The sequence below is a fragment of the Paroedura picta genome, chromosome 18 (genome assembly GCF_049243985.1).
Source record: "Paroedura picta isolate Pp20150507F chromosome 18, Ppicta_v3.0, whole genome shotgun sequence".
Classification (NCBI taxonomy): domain Eukaryota; kingdom Metazoa; phylum Chordata; class Lepidosauria; order Squamata; family Gekkonidae; genus Paroedura; species Paroedura picta.
Genome location: NC_135386.1, coordinates 13,760,013 through 13,784,619, shown reverse-complemented (window position 1 = coordinate 13,784,619; position 24,607 = coordinate 13,760,013). Strand labels below are relative to the sequence as shown.

The following is a 24,607-nucleotide window of genomic DNA, read 5'->3' as shown; positions in this document are numbered from 1 at the left end:
TCCAGCTGGCTGCATGTGGGGGAGTGCAGAATCGAACCGGGCATGCCAGATTAGAAGTCCGCACTCCTAACCACTACACCAAACAGAAAAGCCAAGCACCAATACTATTCTTTCTGTCCACCCACTTAAAATCTGCCTCACCGAATCAGCATTTCAGCCAGATGGCTGTCTAGCCTCTGTTTAAAAACTTCCAAAGATGGAGAACCCACCACCTCCCGAGGAAGCCTGTTCTACTGAGGAACTGCTCTAACGGTCAGGAACTTCTTCCGGATGTTTAGACGGAATTTCCGGATATTTAGCTGAATATTCTTTTATTTAATTTCAACCCATTTATTCTGGTCTGACCTTCAATCTGGGGCAACATAAAACAACTCTGCTCCATCCTCTACGTGGCAGCCCTTCAAGTACTTGACGATGGCTATCATCTGACCTCTTAGTCAGTTCTCTTCAGGCTAAACAGACCAATATCCCGCTTGCCTTTATAGCCACCGAGTCACACGGCTGACTCATGTTCAGTGTTTGGTCTACTAAGACCCCAAATCCCTTTTGCACATACTACTGCCAAAACGGGTCTCCCCCATCCTATAATGATCCCATAAGGATTAACACTGTCTAGCTTTGCCATGTGACTGTTGGCACTCCATCGGAGAAGGGGAGAGGCTTTTTTAAAGCGACTGGAAACACCTAGAAGGGACGGCATGCCTCTCTAGGAATCGCCAGAAGCTCTATGATGAAAACAAGTGCATTTTTCTGTCAATTCCTGAGAGCTGATGGCCACGCCCCCTGCCACACCCCCAGAAGTGACATCACTACCCACATCCTTAGCCTTCCTTTTGCTCCCTCCCCTTGCCTTTATTTCTGCGGTGGTGGCTCTGCCTCATGTAGGACAGAAAAAAGAGTAGGAGCTGAAAAAATAGACCGCCCCCTCCATATCACGTCACTTCATAGCTCCCGCGGACCCCTGGTTGGGAATCCCTGCCTTAGAAAGAACAACCACATCCCTGAGTCCTTAATGAAGCCTGATGGCACCAGGAGGAAGGGCTGCTCTTCCACTTTTGCAGAGTTGTATGTAGCCTGGCCATCTGCAGCTTCCCTCATTGTTCTGGGAGCTGACTGGCAGAGGGAAGAGTGCCCTCGGCGATCATGGCATTGCACGGCATCTTGCCACATGGCCTGGGGAAGGTGTACTTACCTTTCCCATTCCTCTGCATTGCTTGCCGCTCTTTCTGACCCTTGCAGGGATAAATCCCAGAGTTGTGAAGCCCATGCAGGCACCCAGCTAGTGTGGGCTGCTGTTATTTGGTGGGGGAGGGGGACTGAAGTGAAGGGGTTGAAGTCTCAGCCTATCCTGCCTCACAGGGTTGTAGTGAGGATAAAATGGAAGAGAGGAGAACTGCGAGCCATTTTGGGGTCCCCTGGGGAGCGAGGCAGAGTCTAAATGAAGTAAGTAAGGCAAGCATGACTCCTTCCCCTTCTGCAGGTGTTCTTAAAAGCACTGCCGGGGGGGGGGGTGTCCGTCACTCCCTGTCTCCCAGAATGAATGTGGCAGAGAAATAAGGACAACCAAGCTAAGGGATGCATCTTAGGAGAACTTCTGCCCAAGCCTTCACGGCAGACCTGTGAGGGAAAGATTAACGAGTCCTGGTGTCTTGCCTGGGAGAACCTGCAAAAGCTCTCCTCGGGTCTTCCTGGTATTAGGGCTGCAGGTGGGAGCACACTGTCCTCTGAGCCTCCACTTGCCTCTCCATGTTGAGTCAGAGTGGTCTTACGGCCTTCTGCAAAGGGACTCTGGAAGTCTAATCTGTCAAACTAGTTTCCTTCCATCGTTCTCATTGCTTGTTCTTCTGCCCCTTCTGCCACAGCATGAAGAGGAACAATTGGCTGGAGACAGTACCAGTTCCAGTTCTTCAGCGGACGACACAATATCCCTGGAAAGGAACTCTTCCGTGGGGAGCGACATTTCCCTCTCCCCGGCAGTGAACCCCCACAGGCCCGAGGACCGGAATGGTCTGGATGACGGCGGCTGCAGAGCGGCCGGTGGCGAGGGACCGAGCGGTGAATTTGCGGCCTCCGGAGAACTGGAGGAAGAACTCGACAGAATCACAGAAGTGCCCTCTGCCTCTAACATCCTGAGGAACTCCATGAGACCATTGTCCCCTTTCCGCCGGCACAGCTGGGGCCCTGGAAAGAACGCCAGCAGCGACGCAGAAGTCAACCACAGGAGGTGAGCCGAAGGGCCCTCGGGAGCAGAGGGCCACCATTGCTGAGGTCTAGAAATGTCCCTTTTATCATTTTAATCTTTGAAATCCGAACTCCCAAGAATCCAGAGGTGGCAGGTCCCAGACTAGAAACACCAAGCTTGGGGACAATTGGGGACAAGTGCATGTGTGTCCTCTTGTAACATAATCTGAATCGTTCTCAGGACTCATATTATTGCAGGATGGGGTGCGTGGCTGACAGTGGATACAGGTGCAAAGCACTTCACTTTGAATCTGGGTTTCAGGGTTATCTAAGTTCTGCCAGGGATGGTTTCCTTATGCATTTCAGGCAACGATCCTGGATTTCACACACACACACACACAATATCGTTGCATCTGTTGAGGCAGTGCCAATGAACCTTTCCTGCAGTTTCTGCCCATTCAGGCTGGAGGTGAAGGAGCTGTGTGATGAAATGGGAGAATTCCCCCCTCCCCCATCCTGCTTAGAATGCTAAGGAAAAATTATACAGAATCTTTCTCCCTGAGATGCTGTTTTTCTGCTTGCATGGAGGTTATATATATATATTCCTGAGAAGTGGGGGGGCCTGGACTCGATGGCCCTTTTAGTCTCTTCCAGCTCTATGTGATTCTGATTCTAAGGTAGAGATCTTCCCCATCACCTGCTACCTGGTCCTTTTCACTGAAAGTATCAGAGATGGGGCGTGGGACCTTCTGCTTGCAGGGACGATGCTTTCCTTACTGGACCCTCTTCTAAACCGGGAACCCTGGTACTTATTTCTAGGAAAGATTTCACTGCTGGGTTCTTCTGAGTGTATGAATTGGACACGCTCTCTGTAGACTGAAAAAGCTGTCTGAATCATACCAAGAGATGCCTTTGGGTAAGCCCTAGCAATACCCGCTTTCTCAAACCCTAAACAAATGGATCTTCTTGCCCTCGTGTTCCTTCTCTGCTCTGCACGTGCCCTCAAACAAAATCCAGGGATTTACCATTTGTTCACCCCATCCCCTTCTCATTGCTGACTGTTTTGTCCGTGATTCATTTTCAGTTCAATGCGAGTGCTGGCAGATATTGCAAGGAAGCCCCCCACCCACAGGAGAAGGTACAGCAGCCACTGATGCTGACTAACCATGTTGCACACAAGCAGCTACTAACCTCCTGCTTTCCTGTGAATTGCCCTTTTGGGTTTGACTCTAGACTGCTTTCCCCTGGCCCAGTTGGCCAGCAGTTCCCCCGTTGTGCTCAGGAGCGCCACAAAACCTTCCTGAAATAGTTTTCTTGTAGGGTGGGATTTGCCTCTTGCAGTAGGGGGAAGAGGCCTGTTTTTATCTTTTCTGGTCGTTCTATTCAGTTTCACTTGTAGGATTGTTCGATGCTGCGTTGCAGTCAATTTCTCTGCTGCTTTCCCACCATCCGGTTCTTAATGCAGTTTGCAAAACAAAAGAAGTTCCCCAATCCCAATTCTCCATGAGTTGGAGCCTTCCTGGGCTTGCCGTGACCACAGAGCAGGCCAGCCGAGGGCTGTGGGAAACTTGTAGGAACGAAATGACCGTGAAAACGAATCCCTCAATTTTTAGAAGAGGCAGATCGGAAGGGAAAGGGACGGCTTAACCAAACGCCCAAGCTGTTGTTGTTGTTATCTTTGTTTATATCCCGCCTTTCTCACTGAGACTCAAGGCAAATTGTAAGATACGAATCACAGACAGCAAAAGCCTCCAGTAAATAATTCAGTCGGATTAGGATAATAGAACTGGAAAACAATGCAGGTGGACAGCTGTCTAAAGCAGGGCTCACGGGGCTTAAAAACTTCACTGTGGCACCTGGTCTTTATTCCCCAGGCATCCTACTGGCTCTCAGTGGAAACTCAAAAGCTTATTTAGGTGAGGGATAACATCCAGGTGGTGATGGCAGCCTAGGTCACCCCTAAATTTTTTAATGTGCTAGAACACTTTTGTTATAGCTTTTCAAAAAACAGCCAGAAACTGTAAAGAGTTTAGGATTGCATTTTGGGGTAGCAATTATTAGAAAGCATTTTCACTAAAATGTAAAATGCTGAAGGCTAGGGAACAAGATCTGGCTGGCAGTGGGGGGTGGGGTGGAAGGTTGACATAACAATACATGGTCACGTCACCCAATAAACAATTAATACATTTAAAAACCCTTGCAAAGCCATCAAGCTGCTTTAGGCAGATATGGGAAGATTTTGGTTAGAAAACTCATCTTTGCTTTTGCTGTTTAGTCTGTTTAATGCTTTGGTGAGCTTGAGAAAGGGGGAAATCAATGTGAACGTATGTAGAATGGAAATAAATAGGAAATATTGGGGAGCGGGATGCTAATTTAAGACCCAGTTAACAGATTGGTGTCAAAATGACATTGGAAGTCAAAGTTTCTGGACGCTGTGATGAAAATGATATTTTAATACCTTCCACCCATGGCTCCTGAGCTACTCCAGATGAATTGCTTAGTCCTTCCTTTGGTTGCCACCAATATCCACTTCCTGCTGTTCATAATCTTACTGGAGATTTTTCATCCTTTCTTCCCTCTCCATCCATTCATGAAAGCCACACCTTAGCCATGCCCCAGGCTTCCCTTAATTGCCCCCGTGCTCCTCAGTTATGCTGCGTTGCCTTCTGGGCTGCCTGGTCATTGGTGCTCTTCCTCTTCTTCTGGCTGTCATGAGTTTTTTGGCCTCGGGGCCTAGCCTCGTCCCCTTCTTCCTGCCAACCACACCACGTCGCTGTCTGTGATCAGGCAACACAAGGTTTAAGTTCTGGCCAAACTTGGTGTTGGCTTTGTTCAAGAATGTGACACTCGTAGTGAACAGACTGATGCATCTGGCTGGATATGGGCCCTCCAAGGTGTTTCTGTGAGGGCCCTCGCAGCTGGATTTTGTACCAGTTGCAATTTCCGGGTCAGCACAAGTTTATTTATCGCTTTCAACATTCGTACCGTGCCTTTCTGCTCTCACCAGGGCCACCAAGGCAGCTAACAGATTAGAAACATCCATAACAGAAATGCAAGTTAATAAAGACCATTAAAACCAAACAAATACATATTGAAAACCAAGCGAAAATGCAAAAAACATAAGAACAACAATTAAAATGAGGGCAGGAGAGAGGGAATGCCAGGCAAAACAAACCAGTCTTCTCTACTGGAGGAAGATTGCTAAAGGAAGAGACAGAGAGTTACAGAAGGGAGAATGTTCCGGAGTTTGGGGGCCATGACCAAGAAGACCCTCTTCCGGGTCGCCACCCACTTAATCTCAGAACGTGGAGGCACCTGAAGCAGGGCCTCGGAAGGTTCCTATAGTGGTTGGGTAGGGTTGTAAAGGAGCTGGTCATTGTGTGTTTATTGAAATGCTGATACCATACCTTTCCTCTTGGCTTAAGGCAGCTTTATACACACACCTGCCCAGTTTGAAGGGGAAGCTGCCTTTATTAACATCTGCTTCCCTGACAGCCCATTAACGACAGGCCTCCTGTTTTCTTTGCCCTTCCCAGTTTGAGCTGGTGTCCCTCTAGTGTCCAGTGCAATGCCATGGGTGAGGACTTAACAGGTCGAAGGTAGAGTATCAGTTAATGGGCTGAAGCAGAAGGGGCTTGCAAACCTGGCTTTGGTCCGCTTCTTGTGTGGTGTTTGTGGTGTCTGCTACACATCTGCTGGTTTGGGCCTGGCATTATCTCTGTTTGTCCAGTTGTTGTCTGCGAAGTTTGAAGACCGTCATGCAAAGATGTCACCCGAATGACTTTACTGGCAAAAAAAATACTTACTAGCTCATGCCCATGCATCACCCACCCTTAGTTTGTTTTGTAGCATATTTTCTGGATACAAGTAAGGTTGCCAGCTCTGGGTTCAGAAATACCTGGAGACTTTGGAGTTTGGACCCGGGAGTGGGCGGGTTTTCGGTTGGGGAAGGACTTCAGGGGAGCACAAGCCTATGGGGTCCCCCCCTCCATAGCAGCCCTTTTCTCCAGGGGAATTGATCTCTTTAGTCTGGAGATGAACAATAATTCCAGGGGATCCCCAGGTCCCACCTGGAGACTGGCATCTGTAGATTTATTTATTTTTTTTAAATTTCTATAACGCCAGCTCCCGGACCAGGTGGCTTATCACAGTTCACAACAGGATAAAAACATCCGGAAGAGGTTCCTGACAGTTAGAGCGGTTTCTCAGTGGAACAGGCTTCCTGGGGAGGTGGTGGGTTCTCCATCTTTGGAGATTTTTAAGCAGAGGCTGGATCTCCATCTGACGGAGAGGCTGATTCTGTGAAGGCTCAAGGGGGTGGGCAGGTGACAGTGGATGAGCGACAGGGATGTGAGTGTCCTGCATAGTGCAGGGGGTTGGACTAGATGACTCACAAGGTCCCTTCCAACTAGGATTCTATGATAAGATGGCAAGATTACCATCTTGCCGATTAAAATACAGTACCGTAACCCAGTGGTCCCCAACCTGCGGGCCGCAGGGGCTCCCCCCCTGCCCCCCCCCCCGCAGTAAAAAACTTCACAGGCCGCAAGCTTGCGGCCCAGGAAGCTTCTTACTGCGGGAGGGCGGGGAGAGGGAATCAGGGCCGGGCCGCGCATCGGCCGCGCATGTCGCATTTGCGCATGGGCAATGCGTGGGTGCAGCCCGCGGGTCCCCAGCCTCAGATGCCCTGCCAGTCCCCAGCCTCAGAAAGGTTGGGGACCACTGCCGTAACCAGTTTAGGAAAAGTCACCGGTTACCTGGCTGCAAGTCTTTATTCGCCATAGGTGAATAGCTGTAGGGCAGCCTATGTAGCTACCCCCTTTGCAGTTTGTCACTGCAGCTTGAGGGGCAGCTGGTCTTGGCTAGAAGATGAAGCTTTGTTTCCTCTAAGCTTATGCAGACGTCGCTGGGTCAAGTGTGTGCAGAGAGGTCATTGTTGCTAGCTGCACTAATGCTGGGTTGTGTTCACTAACCAGGGTAAGCTCAGGAATGTAAAACATCCCGACGGAACCATTTCCGCCAGCAAGCCTGCATGTCAGTCTCTCCTAAGCGTCTGCAGAGCCCCTGATCCCTGCCAATTTGTCTTCAGTTACAGCTTGGAAGGCCTCACAGGAGAGGCTGGTCATATTAAGAAGCCTTCCTCGGGTCTCGAGGCAGCATCGCTGAACGCCAAAAGCCTCCAACACAGCCCCCTGGCCAACGATGAGCGGGGGTCATTGGTCTCCCTGACCGAAGAGGAGCTGGAATCTGAGCAAGGAGAAGCGAGGGGTTTTGACCTCCAGGTAAACGTGGTTCTGGGGCATTTGCGGTTTTTCGTACAACTTGAAGGGTGATAATTGAAGGACTCTTGGGCAGAAACAATAACTCTGCAGCAGTGTTGGTTCGTAATCTGCTAAGGGGGAAGGGAGAAACTAAACAGGTTGCCTGTCGCCTAAGTTTGGATCCAGCACGGACTGGCTAGTGACCGTGTGGTGTTGGACTTTGTTTCCACTGCAGCACATGGCTGGGCTGGCTGGCTTGAATCCAAGGAGATGTTTTGTCTTGCAAGCACCTGTGTCGGCCTGATGCTTGTGTCACAACTCTGTTGGAGGGCGTATGTCCAATGGGAACTGGTGGGAGGGCCAGGGCTGGGGTTGGTTCCAGAGATCTGTACAGTCAAACATGACAGAACGGTGCAAAGAGCACGCAAATCATTTGGAGGCACAAGTCATGGGAAAGCCAGCCAGAGCATGAGGCAGAATAAAACGATTCGTGTAAAAATGCCCAAGGTCCAATGCACATGGAAGCCTGGAGTTGGGTAAAGACAAGTGTTTTGGCCTGGCACCTAGAGGAGAACTGGGTTGGCTTCCACTTCAGTGGCATCCCTGAATACACCCCTCTGACAGTCCCTGATAGTTGTCAATCTCCTGTTGGGTGTCAGTGAGGGGATTCTGTGGTGGGGAGGACAGAAAATAACCTTCCTCCGCATGCAGCCAATTGGGTGAGCTTCGGCCAGTCACAGTTCTCTCTGAGCTCTCTCAGCCTCATCCATCTCACAGGTCATTTGTTGTGAGGAGAGGAAGGGAAATAGACTGGATGCCACTTTGAGACTCCTTCAGAACGCAAATCTTCTTTTTCTCAGTGGGTTTGGGCTGTTAGATTGCCTCAGGTTCCCCTCCCCACTTCCAATTGCTTTGTGCTCAACTGGGGTGTGGGAGAGAGGGTAAAATGTTCTCCTGTCCATCCCAGATGCTGAAACTCATTGTTGATAAATCCTTCAAAATCATGGGAAAAATGACCATAGATTGGAAGGGTCCTCCAGGATCATCTAGTCCAACCCCCAGCACAATGCAGGAACTAACAACTACCTACTCACCCACAGTAACCCCAATTTTATGGCCGTGACCCCCCCCCCCACACACACACACCACCACCACCACCAAAATTCTCCAGACTCCAGCCTGGTCTGGCGGAAATTCACCTACCATCCCACAGTGGCAATTAGCAGTCCCCTGGGTGTGCAAGGAAAGGCCATGAGAAAGAAACCATCATGGCTGCAGTATTTTTGGCAGGATGTTCTAGGGAGTGGCTGTTATACAATGTCCCCAACCTATTCTACCTGGTAGTCTGTATGCAACTCAGGGCTGAAAGAAGCTCCGTGGCTCCCTGCCCCTCTTGGAGTGAATAACGGTCTTGTGTTCCACAGAGGTGCAAAAGATCCCAGCCTCGTGCCTTCAGCTTCTGTACGCATCCCGTGGATCCTCCGCTGACCAAGTCCACGTCCTTAATGGCCATCAGCCAGGCCGGACCAGAAAGTGAGTACACACAAGTCTTTCTTTCTCTCTGTGTGTTGACGGTTGAGTGCATCTTGGGCACCCCAGCATCACCACCTTCTTTCCTGTGCCACTGTTGCTCGACACCACCTCGACCCTCCCAGCCATCTTGGAAGGGTTGAGCTCCAGGGGACTCTGCTTGAGCCGGTCTGTCACCGCTTCCAAACGTCTGGCAAATGTTTCTGGGGTGAGTTGGGAGAACCGTCCTTTATGAGGTGGATCAGGGTTTCATCAACATATTGACGTCACCACAGTCCAAGGCTCCAGGCCACCTGGGTCAGAGGGCACATGTAGATGTTAAAGCAGGCATTTGCTGGCAGGGGCTCATGGGAATCGTAGTCCATGAACATCTGGAGGACCACAGGTTGACTACCCCTGTGTTAAAGGGTGTGGGGCAGAGCACCGCGCCCTGGGGCACACAGCACGGAAGTTGGTAATAGTGTACCTGGTTCTCCCCCACTGCTACCCCCTGCCTGCAGTTCTGGAGGAGAGAGATCAGCCACTGTAAGGCTGTCCCTCAGACTCCTGCTCCAGGGAGGCCATGGGCAAGCAACTTGTGGTCGGCAACGTCAAATGCTGCCAACAGGTCTAATAACACGAGAAGTGCTGACCTGCCTCTATCCATCTCGGACCGGAAATCAGAGCGACCAGCACCGTCTCCACCCCATGGTCAGGATGGAAGCCAGGCTGAAATGAGTCAGGAGCCAAAGTTTCCTCCAAGAATGCTAGAAGCCTTCCCCAGAAACACAAGATGCAAGACGGGGCGGTAACTGGCCGGGTCCCGTGGATCCAGCAATGGCCTTCAGTAGGACCCCTTTAGTCTCCTTTAGTCCCTCTAGGAACTTCCCAGTGGAAAGGGAGAGGTTGGTGATCTCCATAAGATGTCCTTGTATCCTCTGGTCATTTTGTCCACGTCCTTTTTGAAGGGAGGCCCCAGAGCTGCACACAAGACTCCAGGTGGGCTCTGACCAATGTGAGTCAATTTGAGTAGTAGTGACCTTCCAATTTTGACCCAGCCCCCCAAATAGCTTTATGAATGTTGATGACAAGAGAGGAAATAGTTTTAAAAAACAAAAGAAACACAGAACAGAGGAGACTTCCACTCTTGGTTTTTTTATTCTGCTCCAGGAAGGACTTCCAAAAGAAAGAACCGTTCTTTTTTTTTCTTTTTTTTAATTGACTTCTCCAGCCTTGTGACTAATAAGACTGTTGACTGGAAGTTGCCTGTCCCCTAGTGACAGTAACCAAAACACTCCTCTGCCCGTCCATTAAAACAGCGGAATCCGGTTCTGGGCCGTATTGCAGCTCTTTTCCTGCCCTTTCCGAAGCCCTGGCAGCAAATCACCAAAACAAAAACAGAACAAGCAACAAGTAAACCTCTTGCAAACCAATAATTCCCCATCCGCCATTAGAACAGAAATTTCCTTCCAGCAAACTACTCACACAAGTCCCTCTCTGCCTGTTCCCCCCTCCCCCCCCCCAAAAAAAGAAGAAGCTTGGGTCAGCATGAACAGTTGACCAAATGAAAACTTGGGTTCCCTTGGCTCACACGTTCCTCCAAGAAGTTCAACCACCACTGAAACCAGCCCCACATCCTGCGGTCGTCTCGGCAGCCCTACAAAACATGGGGTGGCCATTCACCGTGCGAGTTATTAATTCCTCTGGAGTTTGTAGAATGGAGGGGATGCAGGAGCCTCGTGCCTTGAACGTTCAGAGCGAAGGGAAGAAGAAGAGCTGGCATTTTGGACCTCGCTTCTTGCCGAAGTTCAGAGCCGCTCAGCTGGCTGTGTGTGGAAGGGCGGGGAATCAAACCCGGTTCTCTGGATCAGAAGCCTTTAACCCCCACACCAAGCGGGTGGTTTTGGAGCAAGCACTGGGAAAGCCAACATGCCAAATGCTGGAGTTCCTTCATGGAGGAAGGACCAGACTGCTCCCCGCTGCTGTACTTGTCGGGGCTGCTGTTTGGCACGCTCCCTTGAAAGCATCAGGCTTTTAGCAGGTCAGCCGATGCGAAACGTTTTGGTCGATCTGAGATCCAAGCTACAGGCCTATTTGGCCACCGCTGCTCTAACTGGCGCAGGAGAGCCAGCTGGGGCAGAGGAGAAATGTTGCAAGAATCTTGAGGGAAGGACTTCAGTAAAGATTTCCAGCAGGAGAGGGGTAGAGAGGTGTTCCCCACCTCTGTTCCAGGCGGAAATGCAACAGGGAACATAGCAGAAACATGGATGGAGGTAAACTGACGGTCGTGGGGACCGCTCAGACAATTGATAGGGGAAGCAAAAGAATATGAGTACTTACATGATCCCTCCTTCCCCCTGGTGGTTTCCTTGTTCTGAATTATACCATCAGGCAGCTGGTGTGGATCGGTTCCTTTCCTGTGTTGCTTTGCCTCTTTGTGTGTGTTAAGAGATTTTAAACATTGAGTGTCTTCCGAGTCCTGCACTGTCAAGCATGCCTCTACTCTGTATTCGCACCCCAGTGTTAAAGGCATAGAGCTGGGGCCAGTTTTGTGGGGTAGCAGGCAGGAGGAGTCCACAGAGCTCCCATAAAAAGGAACAGACAAGAGGTTACTGTGAATCCTTAACTGCACTCCTGCAGATACATTGCTCAGGCCTTGCCTCACCTTTTGATTAGCTTGGTTTGCAGAGTTGGGCCATCCTGCTGTGCTTTTGCATGAGGGGCAAGCCTGTCCTTCAGTCTTTCCCAATTCAGCAGGTTCAGCTCACTTCCTGTTCTCTCTCTGGCTGAGTCATGTCTGGGGAGATGCCCGAGAAAGGGAGTTAATTCTGAAGGGGTAAGGATTTAGTCTGTTGGGGCAATGGCGAACCCAGTTGGTTCCTGCAGCAGCTTTTTTGTGAGTCAGACCTCACTTTGAGGGATGCAGCGAAGTCAGAGTCGGTTTATTTTACGTGGACAATTTCTGTGCCACTTCCAAAGAGAACCTGCAGGGTGAAAATTGTGAAACAGAATAAAACTTTTGTGAGCTGGCCCAAGACAGTTGTGCGGATAGGGGTGGTCTGGAAATGTAATAATAAATAAATAATAATCAGTAATTTAAAAACAACCACAAAACTATTATAAAAATTCTGCCAGAGCATCAAAACGGCACAAAGAATCCCGCAGCTGGCAGGGCAGACGATGTGCCTCTTCTTGCCCCCAGTGGCACCTCTTGACAGGAGAAGATGCCCCTGGGGGTGGGCTGCAGCTGAAATGGGAGGAAAGTCCCCTGAATTCCCCCGGCTGGTAGGAAGACGTCCTCCCCTACCTCATGCACACATACAGGCGGTAATGATGCGGTACGTGCCTGAAGCCAAAATGGGATGGAAGCAGGCTGAGGTTGTAAGGACACTTTCTTGGGTGTAAGCTCCATCGAGCCAAATAGGATTCACTTCTGAGTAGGCTTGCTCCCCGAAATACGCTTCAGATCAGTGGAGGGAGCGCTTCCACTCAAGCTTCTGGGCTTCTGGAGCATCTGCGGGGCTCTCTTCTCTCCCCCACCAGCCACTGAAGTAAAGGGGGCTGTTGTTCTTTTGAGCCAGATTGGGATTCCTGCATGCCTGCAGAATGAATGGCCGGCTGTTCGTCCACGGGCCACTCAAGAAAACTTGTATGCACGTCCCGTATGGCCATTGCAGCACTGCTAGTAAACTGCAGGAGCCCCGAGCCTGCAGTTGAGGCCTTTTCGGAGAACACCGAGTTGCTGTTTGCCTGGCTCTTGGCTGCTCTTGTTCCTTTTCTTTATGATGGAAGATAAAGATGCCTGCCTCTAACGTTGACTGTTAACCCCCTTCCCAGCCCAGGGACGGATTCGGCCATCCAGACGCATCTCCTTCTCCTTCAGCATCTCTCCGCTCATTCCTAAGTCTAAAACTGTCTTTTCTATTGGCTCTTCTTCCAGTGAAGAGGAGGAGGAGCTGGCTAGTAAGTAGTCTGTCTGGGCAAGCTGCAGCCCACGCAGGGGCTTGCCACCCAGCATGGCTTTCTTCCTTTCCTTGGGCCATTCGTTGCTGAATTCCTACCGTTCTCCCTTCCGGATCCTCATGAGCTTCACTTGGCCGTGGACACTTGGCCGTTGCAGTCGCTCTTGTTTTGCAGCCTCTTTGTTAGATGTCTCAATGCACGGACTTCCTTGGCTCTGGACCACAATGGGAAAGGAGATGCATTTGCTGAGAACTGACCCTCGGGTTTATTGCCAGCCTTGTGAATTTGGCACTTTGCTGGGTTTTTCCGGGGGGAAGGGGCCTGTGCAATCAGACATCAGACTCACCATGTACATAAAGCCCATTTGCTGGGTCAAGAATGGTGCATGTGATCTTTATTTGGGGGAGGGTGTTTTGCACATGATGCTTCCTCCAAAAGATTTCGGGGTGTGGACAGGACGGAGCTCTGTGCACAATCGTTCGGAATCGCTTCCATCTGCATGTGATAGCGCTGGGGCACCTTGTGGAGTTGGGGAAAGGACTAGTGGGGGGGGGAAAGCTTATTTTGCTTACAAAATGGAAATAAAAGGAAAATGTTCACAAGCATCACCCACAGGCCTTAGTCAGCACAACCCCATGCTTCAGCAGGAAGCTTGCAAGGTGCCCTGAGCTGCACTACCGCAGAATTGCCTGCTGCCATCTTGTTCTGTATCATGTTGCTTCACACTCCTCTCTCCGCCATGCTTCCCTCTGTCCTTATGCACTGCATCACTCATTGTGCAAGTGGTGATACTGGTTTGGAGGGGGGACGACCTTTTTTCCATTTGATCAGCACAACAACGACCCGGGAAGGGAGGTGATGCCGACAGCGTGTAGGTCCAAGATTCCGTGGCAGAGTGTGGGTCCAAGCCTGAGTGTGGGACCCTGTCTCTGGCCACTGTTTCCTCCCATGAAACTGGCAAGGAATGGTATCCACACTCTGTCTGGAGGCTGGTTAATGTCAGGGCCTGTTCTGGTTGTTATCCATGACGTCACTGTTGTTATCCAATCTGGACCTACGGTGACTTGTTTCACTTTCCATGCCGTGTTCTCTTTTCCCAGCATAAAACATTTTACTGGGTAACCATGATGGTCTAAACCAGGGGTAGTCAAACTGCGGCCCTCCAGATGTCCATGGACTACAATTCCCATGAGCCCCTGCCAGCATTTGGCAGGGGCTCATGGGAATTGTAGTCCATGGACATCTGGAGGGCCGCAGTTTGACTACCCCTGGTCTGAACAGAAGGTCTTAACTTCTGGTTTTTGCCGTGTTTGTATTATATGAACTGACCCACCCCCATGAATTCTGGCCATGGATGCTGCAGATCATGTCTTTTGGGGCAGTTCATGTCTGTTAGAAGTAGAACTTGCCAAACTCCAGGTAGCACCAAGATCATCACTTCCCTGGGGGGACAGAGACTCAACTCATTGGCATTAGACCCTGCAGAGGTCCTTTCCCTCCCCAAACCACGCTCTGCTTCCAAAATCTTCAGGGATTTCCCAACCCGCAGCTGTCAACCCTGGTTGGAAACATTCCATGTGAACAGTTGGTCAGCCTGCAGGAGAGAAGGGCGGGAAGGGAGCCCCAAATGACAGCTTTTATTAAATGTTCTAACTGTATTTGCAAAATTCATTTGTCAAAATATAGTTAGCAGCCCTGAGAGCACAGGGGAACCATGTCCCGTCACAGCTCAGAAGCTAAGCAGGGTTAGCCACGCTAACATTAACAGGATGGGAGATGAAGAAAGTCCCGTCCCAGGGTCGCTGTTGGGTAGTCTGTGATTTGACGGCACCCACCTTGTTCTCAAATAAATTAGTCCTCCCCCCCCCCCCACATACTCTGAGCTCTGATTTGCAGTATATAATTCTTGTATTCTCTTTTTCCAGGCAGTCGTCCTTCTGGAGGAGTCGGTATTGGCAGCAACGTGGTCCCTCAGAGGTAAACTATTATTCCCTGTGCTGGGAGAGCCAGTGGGATGTGGTAGTCAAGAATGGCGGCCTCTGGCCCGGAGAGCCGGGTTCGGTTCCCCACTCATCCTCCATGTGCAGCCAGATGGGTGACCTTGGGCCACTCACAGTTCTCTCAGCCTCACTCACCTCACAGGGTGACAACAACATGGGGACAGGAAGGGTTGGCGACTGTAAGCTGCTTTGAGACTCCTTTGGGTGGTGAAAAGCAGGTTACAAAAACCCAGATCTCAGCTCGCTCTGTTGTACTTTCCTTCCACACACAAGCCTCCAGTCCTCCAAGAGCCAGCTTGGTGTAGTGGTGAGGAGTGCAGACTTCTAATCTGGTGAGCTGGGTTTGATTCCCGGCTTCTCCCCCCCACATGCAGCCAGCTGGGTGACCTTGGGTTTACCACGGCACTGATAAAGCTGGTCTGACAGAGCAGGAATATCAGGGCTCTCTCAGCCTCACCCACCTCACAGGGTGTCTGTTGTGGGGAGAGGAAGGGAAGGCAAATGTACATAAGCCACTTTGACACTCCTTTGGGTAGAGAAACGTGGCATCTAAGAACCAACTCTTCTTCTTCTTCAGTAATCTCAGGGCTCTCTCAGCGTCTCCTCCCTCACAGGGTGTCTGTTGTGGGGAGAGGAAAGGGAATGTAACTGTAAGCCCCTTTGAGACTCCTTCGGGTAGAGAAAAGCGGCATATAAGAACCAACTCTTCTTCTTCTTCAGTCATATCAGGGCTCTCTCAGCCTCCCCTCCCTCACAGGGTGTCTGTTGTGGGGAGAGGAAAGGGAAGGCGATTGTAAGTTGGTCTGAAGGAGCAAAACCAAGATTGAATCCAGTGTTACTTTTGAGACCCTGCAGGCCAAATCTTATTCCAGGAATAGAACTTGTTTGGTCTTAAAGGCACCACTGGACTCTTAACTGTGTTTTGTCTGTTTTCAGTTAAGCACGTGGTCTTTCTTATATTTTGGTCTCTTGCTCTGAATCCTGACCCGGCTTGGCTCCTTAAATCGCACCAGGCTCTCCTCAACCAGGCTACTTAAGTGAGCAGAGGGGCCAAAGTGAAGCTCTACTACTCTCCACTCCCCCCTCTTGCATTCAGGCACCAGCCAGCAATTGTTGCCAAGGTCTTCTGTCTAGCCTGGATTTCCCCAGAAGCTGTACTGACAGTTCCGAGCAGCAGAGGGCACTGCAGGGTATTGTAAATGTGCTTTCAATACAACCAGGCAAGGCACATTTTGAGGGACTCCTTTTGACTGGGTCTGAAAGACTTGATTGCTGGAATAAGGATTGTTTGCCACCATCCGTTCTTTGTCCTCATCTTCCCTGGATGCTGCATTTTGTTGTCATGAATGTGTTGCCCTGTAGGAGCAGTGTGGTGGGGATGAATTCAGTTTGGGAAGCTTTGCCCAAGGGTAAAGCCCTGAATCTCTGATGGGGTAAAGTTTCTTGCGGAAATTACTGGCCACCTGGTTGCGGAAGGCACAGGAACCCTGGCAAGGAGAAAAGGCAAATGATCCGCAGTATGCAATTCAGTCCGCATCAGAGTCGTGCATGATAAGTCTCATTTTAACTAACGACCTACTGCAGATCTGGTTGCCACCGTATCCCTGCCAGGGTTATTCTGTCTCTTATTCTGCCTTACTGCAAAGGACTGTCGGAAAGTGGTTCTTTTTGGAGCTTGGAAGGAACTTCAGTCCCTTAATTTCTGCTGCCAAAAGCAAAGGGCCTCCTGACCTGGTGGATGGCCCAGGTGAACCAGATCTCACCTGATCTCGGAAGCTAAGCTGGTTAGTTCTTAGACAGGACTAAGGGTCACCATACAGAGGCTGGGGATGGCCACCCACCTTTGCTCATCTCTTGGCTTGAAAACCCCATGAGGACTCGCCCTAAATTCTCCACCTTGACACCGCTGACAGCAGAAGAACTACGCTACCCAAATTTAAGAAATTGGCCACCTGAGCTGTCAGCAGCTAAACCTGGTTTCATAACAGTGGGCCCCTGAAAGGCATCATTGGACTGGGATTCTAATATAGTAGAATGGTGTGGCCGGGGGGGGGGGGCAAGTTGTGTTCGGGCTGCAAGGGAAGAGGGTTCTGCCTGCTCTCTGAAAGGCATCTCTCTTGGCTTCCAGCATTTGTGAGGAGAGCTGCAGTTTCCTGCCTCCGAGCCCCTCCAGGAAAGACTTGGAAGGCAAAAGTGGGACCAAAGTGAGCCGGACTTTCAGCTACCTGAAGAATAAAATGTCCAGTGGTAAGAAGAGCAAAGTAAGTGGCTCGATATACAGGGTGAATTTTGCATCGATTGATGGGAATGGGGGCGCTGCGCATGCACTGACCTGGCTCTCAGAGCACTGGCTGCCAGATTCTGGTGTGGACTCCCTCCCCCCACCGGAGGTGGCTGCAGGTGGACAGGGTGAGCAGAAGAAGGTTCCAGGAGCAGATGCAGCTGGAGGGAGGTCTGGGTAATCTTGAGGAGGTGGTCCGAGAGGCCTCTCCTTGTAGTCTAGCACTAGAGCTTCTGGGGGCAGATCCTTTGTGAGCATCTGTCTCCCAGGGGAAATTTGCTAGTGGGTTGGGAGTTGCTTGAAGGAATTCGGGACTCCAGACAGATGAACGCTCTATCTTGATCTACCTTGCAAGGCTGTTGTATGGATGGCACCCCCCTGGCCAAGCTGCTTGCCCTGCTGCAACCACTGTGAAAGGGTCGTTCGACCCCCAAAGGGATCCCGACCCCCAGGTTGAGAACCACGGCTTTAGACAGATAGTCCAAGATGGCAGTGGTGGGGCACGTTAAGAGCTTGGGCCTGGGGGCGCATTGTGTGCTGAGGAGGATGGGGCTCTGTGCGTACGAAGCAGCTGATGCAAAATTGCAGCCGGGATTCTGTTTAAGCTGAAGTTCTTCAGTAGGGCGAAATGCGAGGGTGTCAGAGTCAGAGAGTACCTTGAATGGCGCCAAGTGCCAGGGCCTCCTTCGTTCAGTGTAAGAACAACATTAAGTAACTTTGGGACAGCTGGAGGTGCGCATTTGTTTTCTTCTTAAAAGGCTCCGTTAGAAAAGCTCTAAGCTGCTTCACCGGCAGGCGTTGCCGTCTGTTCTGAAGATTACAACACCCCTAAGCGGTTGTGCAAGAGAAACCAGTTTCCTTTTGCAGGCCTGGTGTGTCTTTCCCTTGCGCATACAGAGACTGTGGTCTCGGAGACCTCTGAATTGCCTCTCTCGGGAGACAGCCCAGGAGACTGACCTTCCCTCTGCCCCTTTCTGTTGTTGTCGTTCCCCCAAGCGCCCCACCACTGCTTCCTTTGAAGTTTGGAGTTCCCTTGCGTTATGCAAGTTACGGCTTTGAGAGAATTCCAGCGAGCATTAATGTTGCTGTACGCCAGTCAAAGAAATCCTCCACGGAGGGTTTTACTGCAGCCGTGTCGCATACCCAGAAAACATGCTAGTAGAACTTTTAAAAAAATGCCCACAACTTAAATGGCATTTTATCCTGATAGGTTGAGGGACTTGGGAATGTTCAGCCTGGAGAAAAGGAGGTTGAGAGGGGACATGATAGCCCTCTTTAAGTATTTGAAAGGTTGTCCCTTGGAGCAGTGGTCCCCAACCAGCGGGCCGCGGCCCGGCGCCGGGCCGCAAAGGCCATGGCGCCGGGCCGCAGCTCCCTCTCCCCGCCCCTCCTTGCGGCCCGGGAAGCTTCTTACTGCGGGAGGGCGGGAAGAGGGAATCAGGGCCGGGCTGCGCTCGTGCAGGCCGCGCCTGCGCGGCCCAATCCGCGGGCGCGGCTTGCGGGCGCGGCCCGATCCGCGGGCGCGGCTTGCGGGCGCGGCCCGATCCGCGGGCGTGGCTTCCGGGCGCGGCCCGATCCGCGGGCGCGGCCCGATCCGCGGGCGCGGCCAGAAGCGTGGGCGTGGCCCATGCTGGCGCGGTCCCCGCGGGCGCGGCCCGATGCCCTGCCGGTCCCCAGCCTAATTAAGGTTGGGGACCACTGCCTTGGAGGAGGGCAGGATGCTGTTCCCATTGGCTGCAGAGGACAGGACGTGTAGTAATGGGTTTAAACTTCAAGTACAACGATATAGGCTAGATATCAGGAAAAAGTTTTTCACAGTCAGAGTAGTTCAGCAGTGGAATAGGCTGCCTAAGGAGGTGGTGAGCTCCCCCTCACTGGCAGTCTTCAAGCAAAGGTTGGATGCACACTTTTCTTGGATGCTTTAGGATGCTTTGGGCTGATCCTGCGTTGAGCAGGGGGTTGGACTAGATGGCCTGTATGTCCCCTTCCAACTCTATGAATCTATGATTCTAAATGTTATTTGTTTTTTAACCAGTGTGTTTAACCAAATAATTAAACATAGTAAGGATCCTGCTTCTCCAACAGCTGGGGTTTCTAGACTATTGATAGGGATGCCAACCTCCAGGTGGCACCTGAGGATCTCCCACTGTTCTACCTGACCTCTACACAAAATGGCTGCTGCGGAAGGTGAACTGGATGACGTTTTATCCTGATGAGAGCCCTCCCTGCCCCCAAATCCCACCCACTCCTGGCTCCACCCCCAAAGTCTTCAGGTGTTTCTCAAGCCAGAGCTGGCAACCCTAGCTACTGAGGAGTATAGATGCATGGGTCGCATGCATGGTTGCTAGATTTTGGGGCTGCCATTGCAGAAATACAGAACCGTTCTAAAGCAAGCGCTGAAATCCTTTTATTATGTAGGTAGATTTCCATTAATGGCTTAAGCATAAACTCTCAATGGCTGCTGAAGACCACTGGCTTGAATGAGCCCTTACAGAAGATATAGGGATACTTGGAAAGATTTTGGCTGATTCTCTGGACGGAATGCCCTCTAGGGGCAGAATTTCATGTTAAAGGAATGCTAGTGGATTCATTCAGATGCCAACTTTGTTTTGGATCCCTTGTAGATCCTCTGTAGTGGGTATCACAGCTGCCCCCCAGGTCTTGATGGCCTTCAATGCTAGGGTTGCTAGCCCTCAGGTGGGAGCTTTCGGAATCACTGCTGATATCCAGATTTCAAAAATCATTTATCGATTAATTATTTATTTAAAATATTCATTCTACTTCTCCTGCTTTGGAAGGTGGCGTGCACGACATCATACCCTACCGAGGGACCTCCATTCCATGAACTCACCCTCACTCTTCTAGACCTGGAGTTGACAGGGCTATTTGATGTCTCCCCCATCTTGGGCTGCCATAAGGGGATGAGGGAATGCTAGGAAGATTTAGGAAGAGGCAACTTATTACGACTGCCATTTTCAGCCCGACAGCTTGATGTTCCTGATCTTTATCTAAATGCTTATATCCCCCACCACTTCTGGCTCCCTCCCACGCGACAACATTGCCTGGTGCTAGAAGGAATACACCCCCTCGTGATGCTTCAGAAGAGTCAGCTTGGTATTTATCGGTTGATTTGATTTATATACCGCTCTCCCAGCAGACTGGCTCAGGGCCCTGCCCATTGTATTGTCTGAACATCGACCAAGTTAAAACAGTTTTAAAATATGAAATAGGCAAAATTTGAAAACGATTGGCAAATATCAGAACGTCAAATATCAGAACAGCAGCATCAACGATTCCAGTTGTATTGTGCGCTGGCCATTTTCTGTGTGGTTCATTTAAAAATGCTGTAGTTTTCAAGATGGTACTGAGTAGTACTTTGCTAGTTTAAGCACCTCTGTTTTTTCTTGGCTTAGTAATCTTTTTTTGAGTCCAATGAACATGCGCACAAGGAGCTCTCTCTATGGTGAATTACGGCAAACTGTTGCCATTTCTTGGGTGCGCTAGAGTGATTTTTTCTGGTGGTGCTTTAAAAAAAAACCTGAAAGAGGAAGTGAAACCGTAAGTCTCTGGGCACTGTTCTTCTGATATAGCTGCTGGTCACTACCGTTGTCTTAAAGCCGTAATAGTTTATCTGGACAGCTGTGCTTTCGGTGGAAATTGAGTTTTGGAGGACGTCCCTCCCATGCAACGCAAAACACTTAGACTCCGTTCTAGTTGGCAACTGGAAATTAGGGATGATAACGTCAGCTCCCAAGAAAGGTACTTTTGAAGCTTTGCCGTTCTTCTGTCCCTCATACTGCCAGAACCGTCTTTTTTCGTAACTTGTAAGCTTCCGCCGAGGATGACATCTCCAGCACCAGAACGGTTAACACCATCTTCGAGGAAGCTCTCACGAAACAGCCCTTCCTCCTCCCCCCTCCCCTCTGCCCTTTCCTTGCTCAACTTGTTTCTGACTTCCTCTCCCCCAGTCCTCCTTTTATGACGGCTGCCTCAGCAGCGAGGTTTTGGTCCCAGCGTTATGGCATGATAAGGCGCCAGTATCCAGAAAGCATGTCGTTAAAGTGGCACCGGTTCTCTGAGGTGCCGTACATAACAGTGAGGCTGGCTGGACGGTCACAGCAGGAGGTAAGCAAGCTGCCGTCTTGTTGTGGACATCGGTGCTGGCTGGCGTGTTGTTAGGCGAGGAAAACTGCCGGGGTTTTCGGACTTGACCGAACACCGTATGGTTTGATGTGCCGCAGCGAGCTGGTAAAGCTCTTGTGCTCACGTGCTGGAAATTGGGGTTTCACCATCAACTCAAGTCCTGTCCTCTGGGTGCATTTTTGGATTTGGTAAGGCAGGAATATTTGTATCCTCTCTGCAAGAAGATTCAATTCTGCCACCTTAGCTGGAAGCGGTGGGTGATTTTTGAAAACAAGTTCCATGTTTCTTTTTAAAAAAACACCCTTTTCAGTTGTTGAAGTTGCTGAACACCATTTCCTGTTTTCTTACCAAACTCAATCTCTCTCTGTCTCTCTGTTTCTCTGTCTCTCTCTTTCTCCCAATGATTAAAGACTGTTCCTTAAAACAACCAGGGGCACTTTGCCTTAGAGGGAGTCTGTGTGTCTTGAGAGATTTTGGCCTTGGAGGCTACTTTGCTTTCATGGGTCAGGGAATAATGCTACCAAGGGATGCCCTTTGATGCCCAAGAGTGCTTAAAAGTACAGGATGTGAGAGCAAAGTTAAAGAATCTCGCGACACACCCAGCTGTCGGTTGAAGCCGAGGGTGTGCTATAGAAGCAAGTAGAATGTGTTAGAATGTCCAACTAACAACCTTGCAAGGCAGGCCACTAGTATTAACCTGCTGCACCCTGACTGCACCAGGCAACTGAGTATGATCATTTTTCTTGCTGGCTTGTGTATTTAGCCAGGGCGCTTAGTATGTGCTGCCAGCTAGAACGATGGCTTTTCAGGTCTTCCTAAGCCTGCCCTTTTTGACCATGGAGGAGCCCCTGTCATATTTCCCAAGCTTCAAGACCCCCCGGATGTGGTGAGGTGCCCCTTCAGAGAAGTGGTTGCTGAAGTAAGATGTAGGAGCCCAGCCAATCAATCATTTACGGTTCCCATGGTGGGGAAAGAGGCCAGGCCTGTAGAGCAACAGGGGAAGTGGGCTCCAGTGACGTCTAGTGATGTCAGCGGCCATCCGAACTTCTGGGAAAGGCCGTGCAACCCTTGGGGAGCTCTCTTGTAACCCCAGGGATCCCCTGAACCCTGGTTGGGCATCCCCATTCTAAGCATTTTTCAGGATAGAAAGCCTGTACTAGGTTGCCCCATATCATGCTTTGGGGAGGTTTTGGTGGCAGCTCACATGACTTTCCATACCCTCCCCAAACTCTCCATTCAGGAAACCAGCACATCAAGGGAAAGGGGCCTGGCTGACTTCTCCATGTCTTGTTTTCTAGATGTAGAGTTTTCTTAGGGTCCAGGGAACCCTTCTTTATAGTTCGATTTCGTGCAGTCAAGGTACAAGGTGATCATCTCAGGCAGACAGAAGTGACTGCTTGGGGATGAGCACAGGGTTTCTTGAGTAGATTTATGAGACCATTTCTGCACTGGGAAATTCACTGCCCTGGCTCCCGTGCGGGAGCAGGAAGAGATGGGGCAACCTGCTCTGGCTCAAACTCCAGCTTGCAGGTCAGCATGAAACCTCCAGTGTGGAAATGGTTGGAATTTAGCATCCACAGAGAATGAGGTATGGAAGAGGCAGGCGATTGCATGCGGACAGGCTGCAACCATAGTTAAACTTTGTTCCATTTGGATATCATGTCCAACATTTTTTGCCAATTTTATCATGTTTCTTTCAAAGATACTTCCTCTGTGTCATAGAGGCCTTGGTAAAATCCGGGCAAATGCTTTTGCTCTACGGCTAGAACTCAGGCTGGCCTTGTGTACCTTCAGATCTTGAAAATGCCAGTGTTGCTTTTCTTAAAAAGCAAACGTCTAGTTCTCATGACGGCCAGAAAAACAGATGTCCAGAATTTAGTGGGGGTGTTTTGCAGAAGAATTTGGTCCTTCCACTCAGCCAGGAAGCTCGCCACGTTGGTTGAACATTTGCATCTCTGATAGGAACACTGCTCCAGTGGTTTCAACAACGACTGCAGAGTTCAGCAGAAGCTTTTTTGCTCTGATGGGCCACACTGGGACGGCTCTTCCACTGGCACCAGAGGGCCTTTCTTGAGGAGCTCTCTTCTTAGGACTGGTATGAAAAGCTTGGAGGAGGGGACAGTTCAGTAAAATCATGATGGGTGCAACTCAGTACTTCTTAAGTTGTCTAGAAAACAGCCTTCTGGAATTCCAGAAGGCTTTCTCCCCAGGAATGATGTTCCGCTGGGTTACAGCCGTGATTGGAGCAGAAGTTGAGATTCGTTTCTCCGTCTTGGAATGCGACCCTCCAAAGAAGGCTAGCGAGAATGCCCTGCAGGGTTGAAGGCAGGATCGTAGATATCTGTAATGAGCTTGTAAGACTGAGTGCAGGGAGAGGAGACGTTGCGCAGGCTTCTGCCAGAATGTGGTTGTGTCATCCATGGGGCTAGGACCTTTTCATCATGACGATTGCAGATCTTGGCAGCTGTCTCTCTCCTGTCCCATCCCCACAAGCTGTAGTTATCCATTTCATTGTCCCAGGACCAGAGTTGTCCCAGAGTTGGTGGATGAGGTGAAGGAGGTGGGGACCCTAGGGGGAAGTGACCATGTCCTCATAGAATTCCTTTTGAGATGGGGAGCCAAGGAAGCTTGTAGCCAGACGCGGATGTTGGATTTTCGTAGGGCAAACTTTAATAAACTCAGAGACATGATGAGTGTCATACCATGGACGAGAATGCTGGAAGGGAAGGGAGCATGTGAAGGGTGGGCGCTACTCAAACAAGAGCTATTGCATGCTCAATCAATGACTATTCCAGAAATACGAAAACACTGCAGGAGCTCTAAGAAGCCTATTTGGATGAACAGAGAACTTCAAGAGGAACTAAGAAAGAAAAGGAAAATGTTCAGGAAATGGAGGGAAGGACAGAGCTCTAAAGAAGAGTACCTACAGGTTACTAGGCACTGTAGATCAATCATCAGAAAGGCCAAATCTGAGAGTGAGCTAAGATTGGCCAGGGAAGCCCACTGTAACAAGAAAAGATTTTTCAGTTACGTGAGGAGCAAACGTAAAATAAAGGAGGCAATAGGCCCGCTGTTGGGTGCGGATGGACAAACTCTAACGAAAGATGCAGAGAAAGCAGAAAGGCTTAGTGCCTATTTTACATCTGTTTTTTCCCACAGGTCAAAGTGTTTAGGCACATCTAGAGATGGCTGCAGCCAAAGGATAGTGTCTGGGTGGCAGGTTAACATGGATAGAGAGGTTGTCGAGAGGCATTTAGCTGCACTGGATG

At 50.3% G+C, this 24,607-nt stretch overlaps 1 protein-coding gene across 4 annotated transcripts in view; it reads left to right on the top strand.

The window, feature by feature from the left end:
* The window catches only part of AKAP13 (A-kinase anchoring protein 13), a 117,186-nt gene that overhangs the window by 61,322 nt on the left and 31,257 nt on the right, over nt 1-24,607 (top strand). For 3 of the 4 annotated variants that reach the window (XM_077317443.1, XM_077317441.1, XM_077317445.1), the window contains 8 exons: nt 1,863-2,224; nt 3,266-3,319; nt 5,718-5,780; nt 7,271-7,463; nt 8,867-8,975; nt 12,789-12,914; nt 14,840-14,891; nt 17,043-17,175. In XM_077317443.1, the coding sequence (XP_077173558.1) occupies nt 1,863-2,224; nt 3,266-3,319; nt 5,718-5,780; nt 7,271-7,463; nt 8,867-8,975; nt 12,789-12,914; nt 14,840-14,891; nt 17,043-17,175 (1,092 nt within the window). The remainder of the gene's footprint in view (nt 1-1,862; nt 2,225-3,265; nt 3,320-5,717; nt 5,781-7,270; nt 7,464-8,866; nt 8,976-12,788; nt 12,915-14,839; nt 14,892-17,042; nt 17,176-24,607) is intronic. The other variant, XM_077317444.1, reaches the window with a different exon arrangement.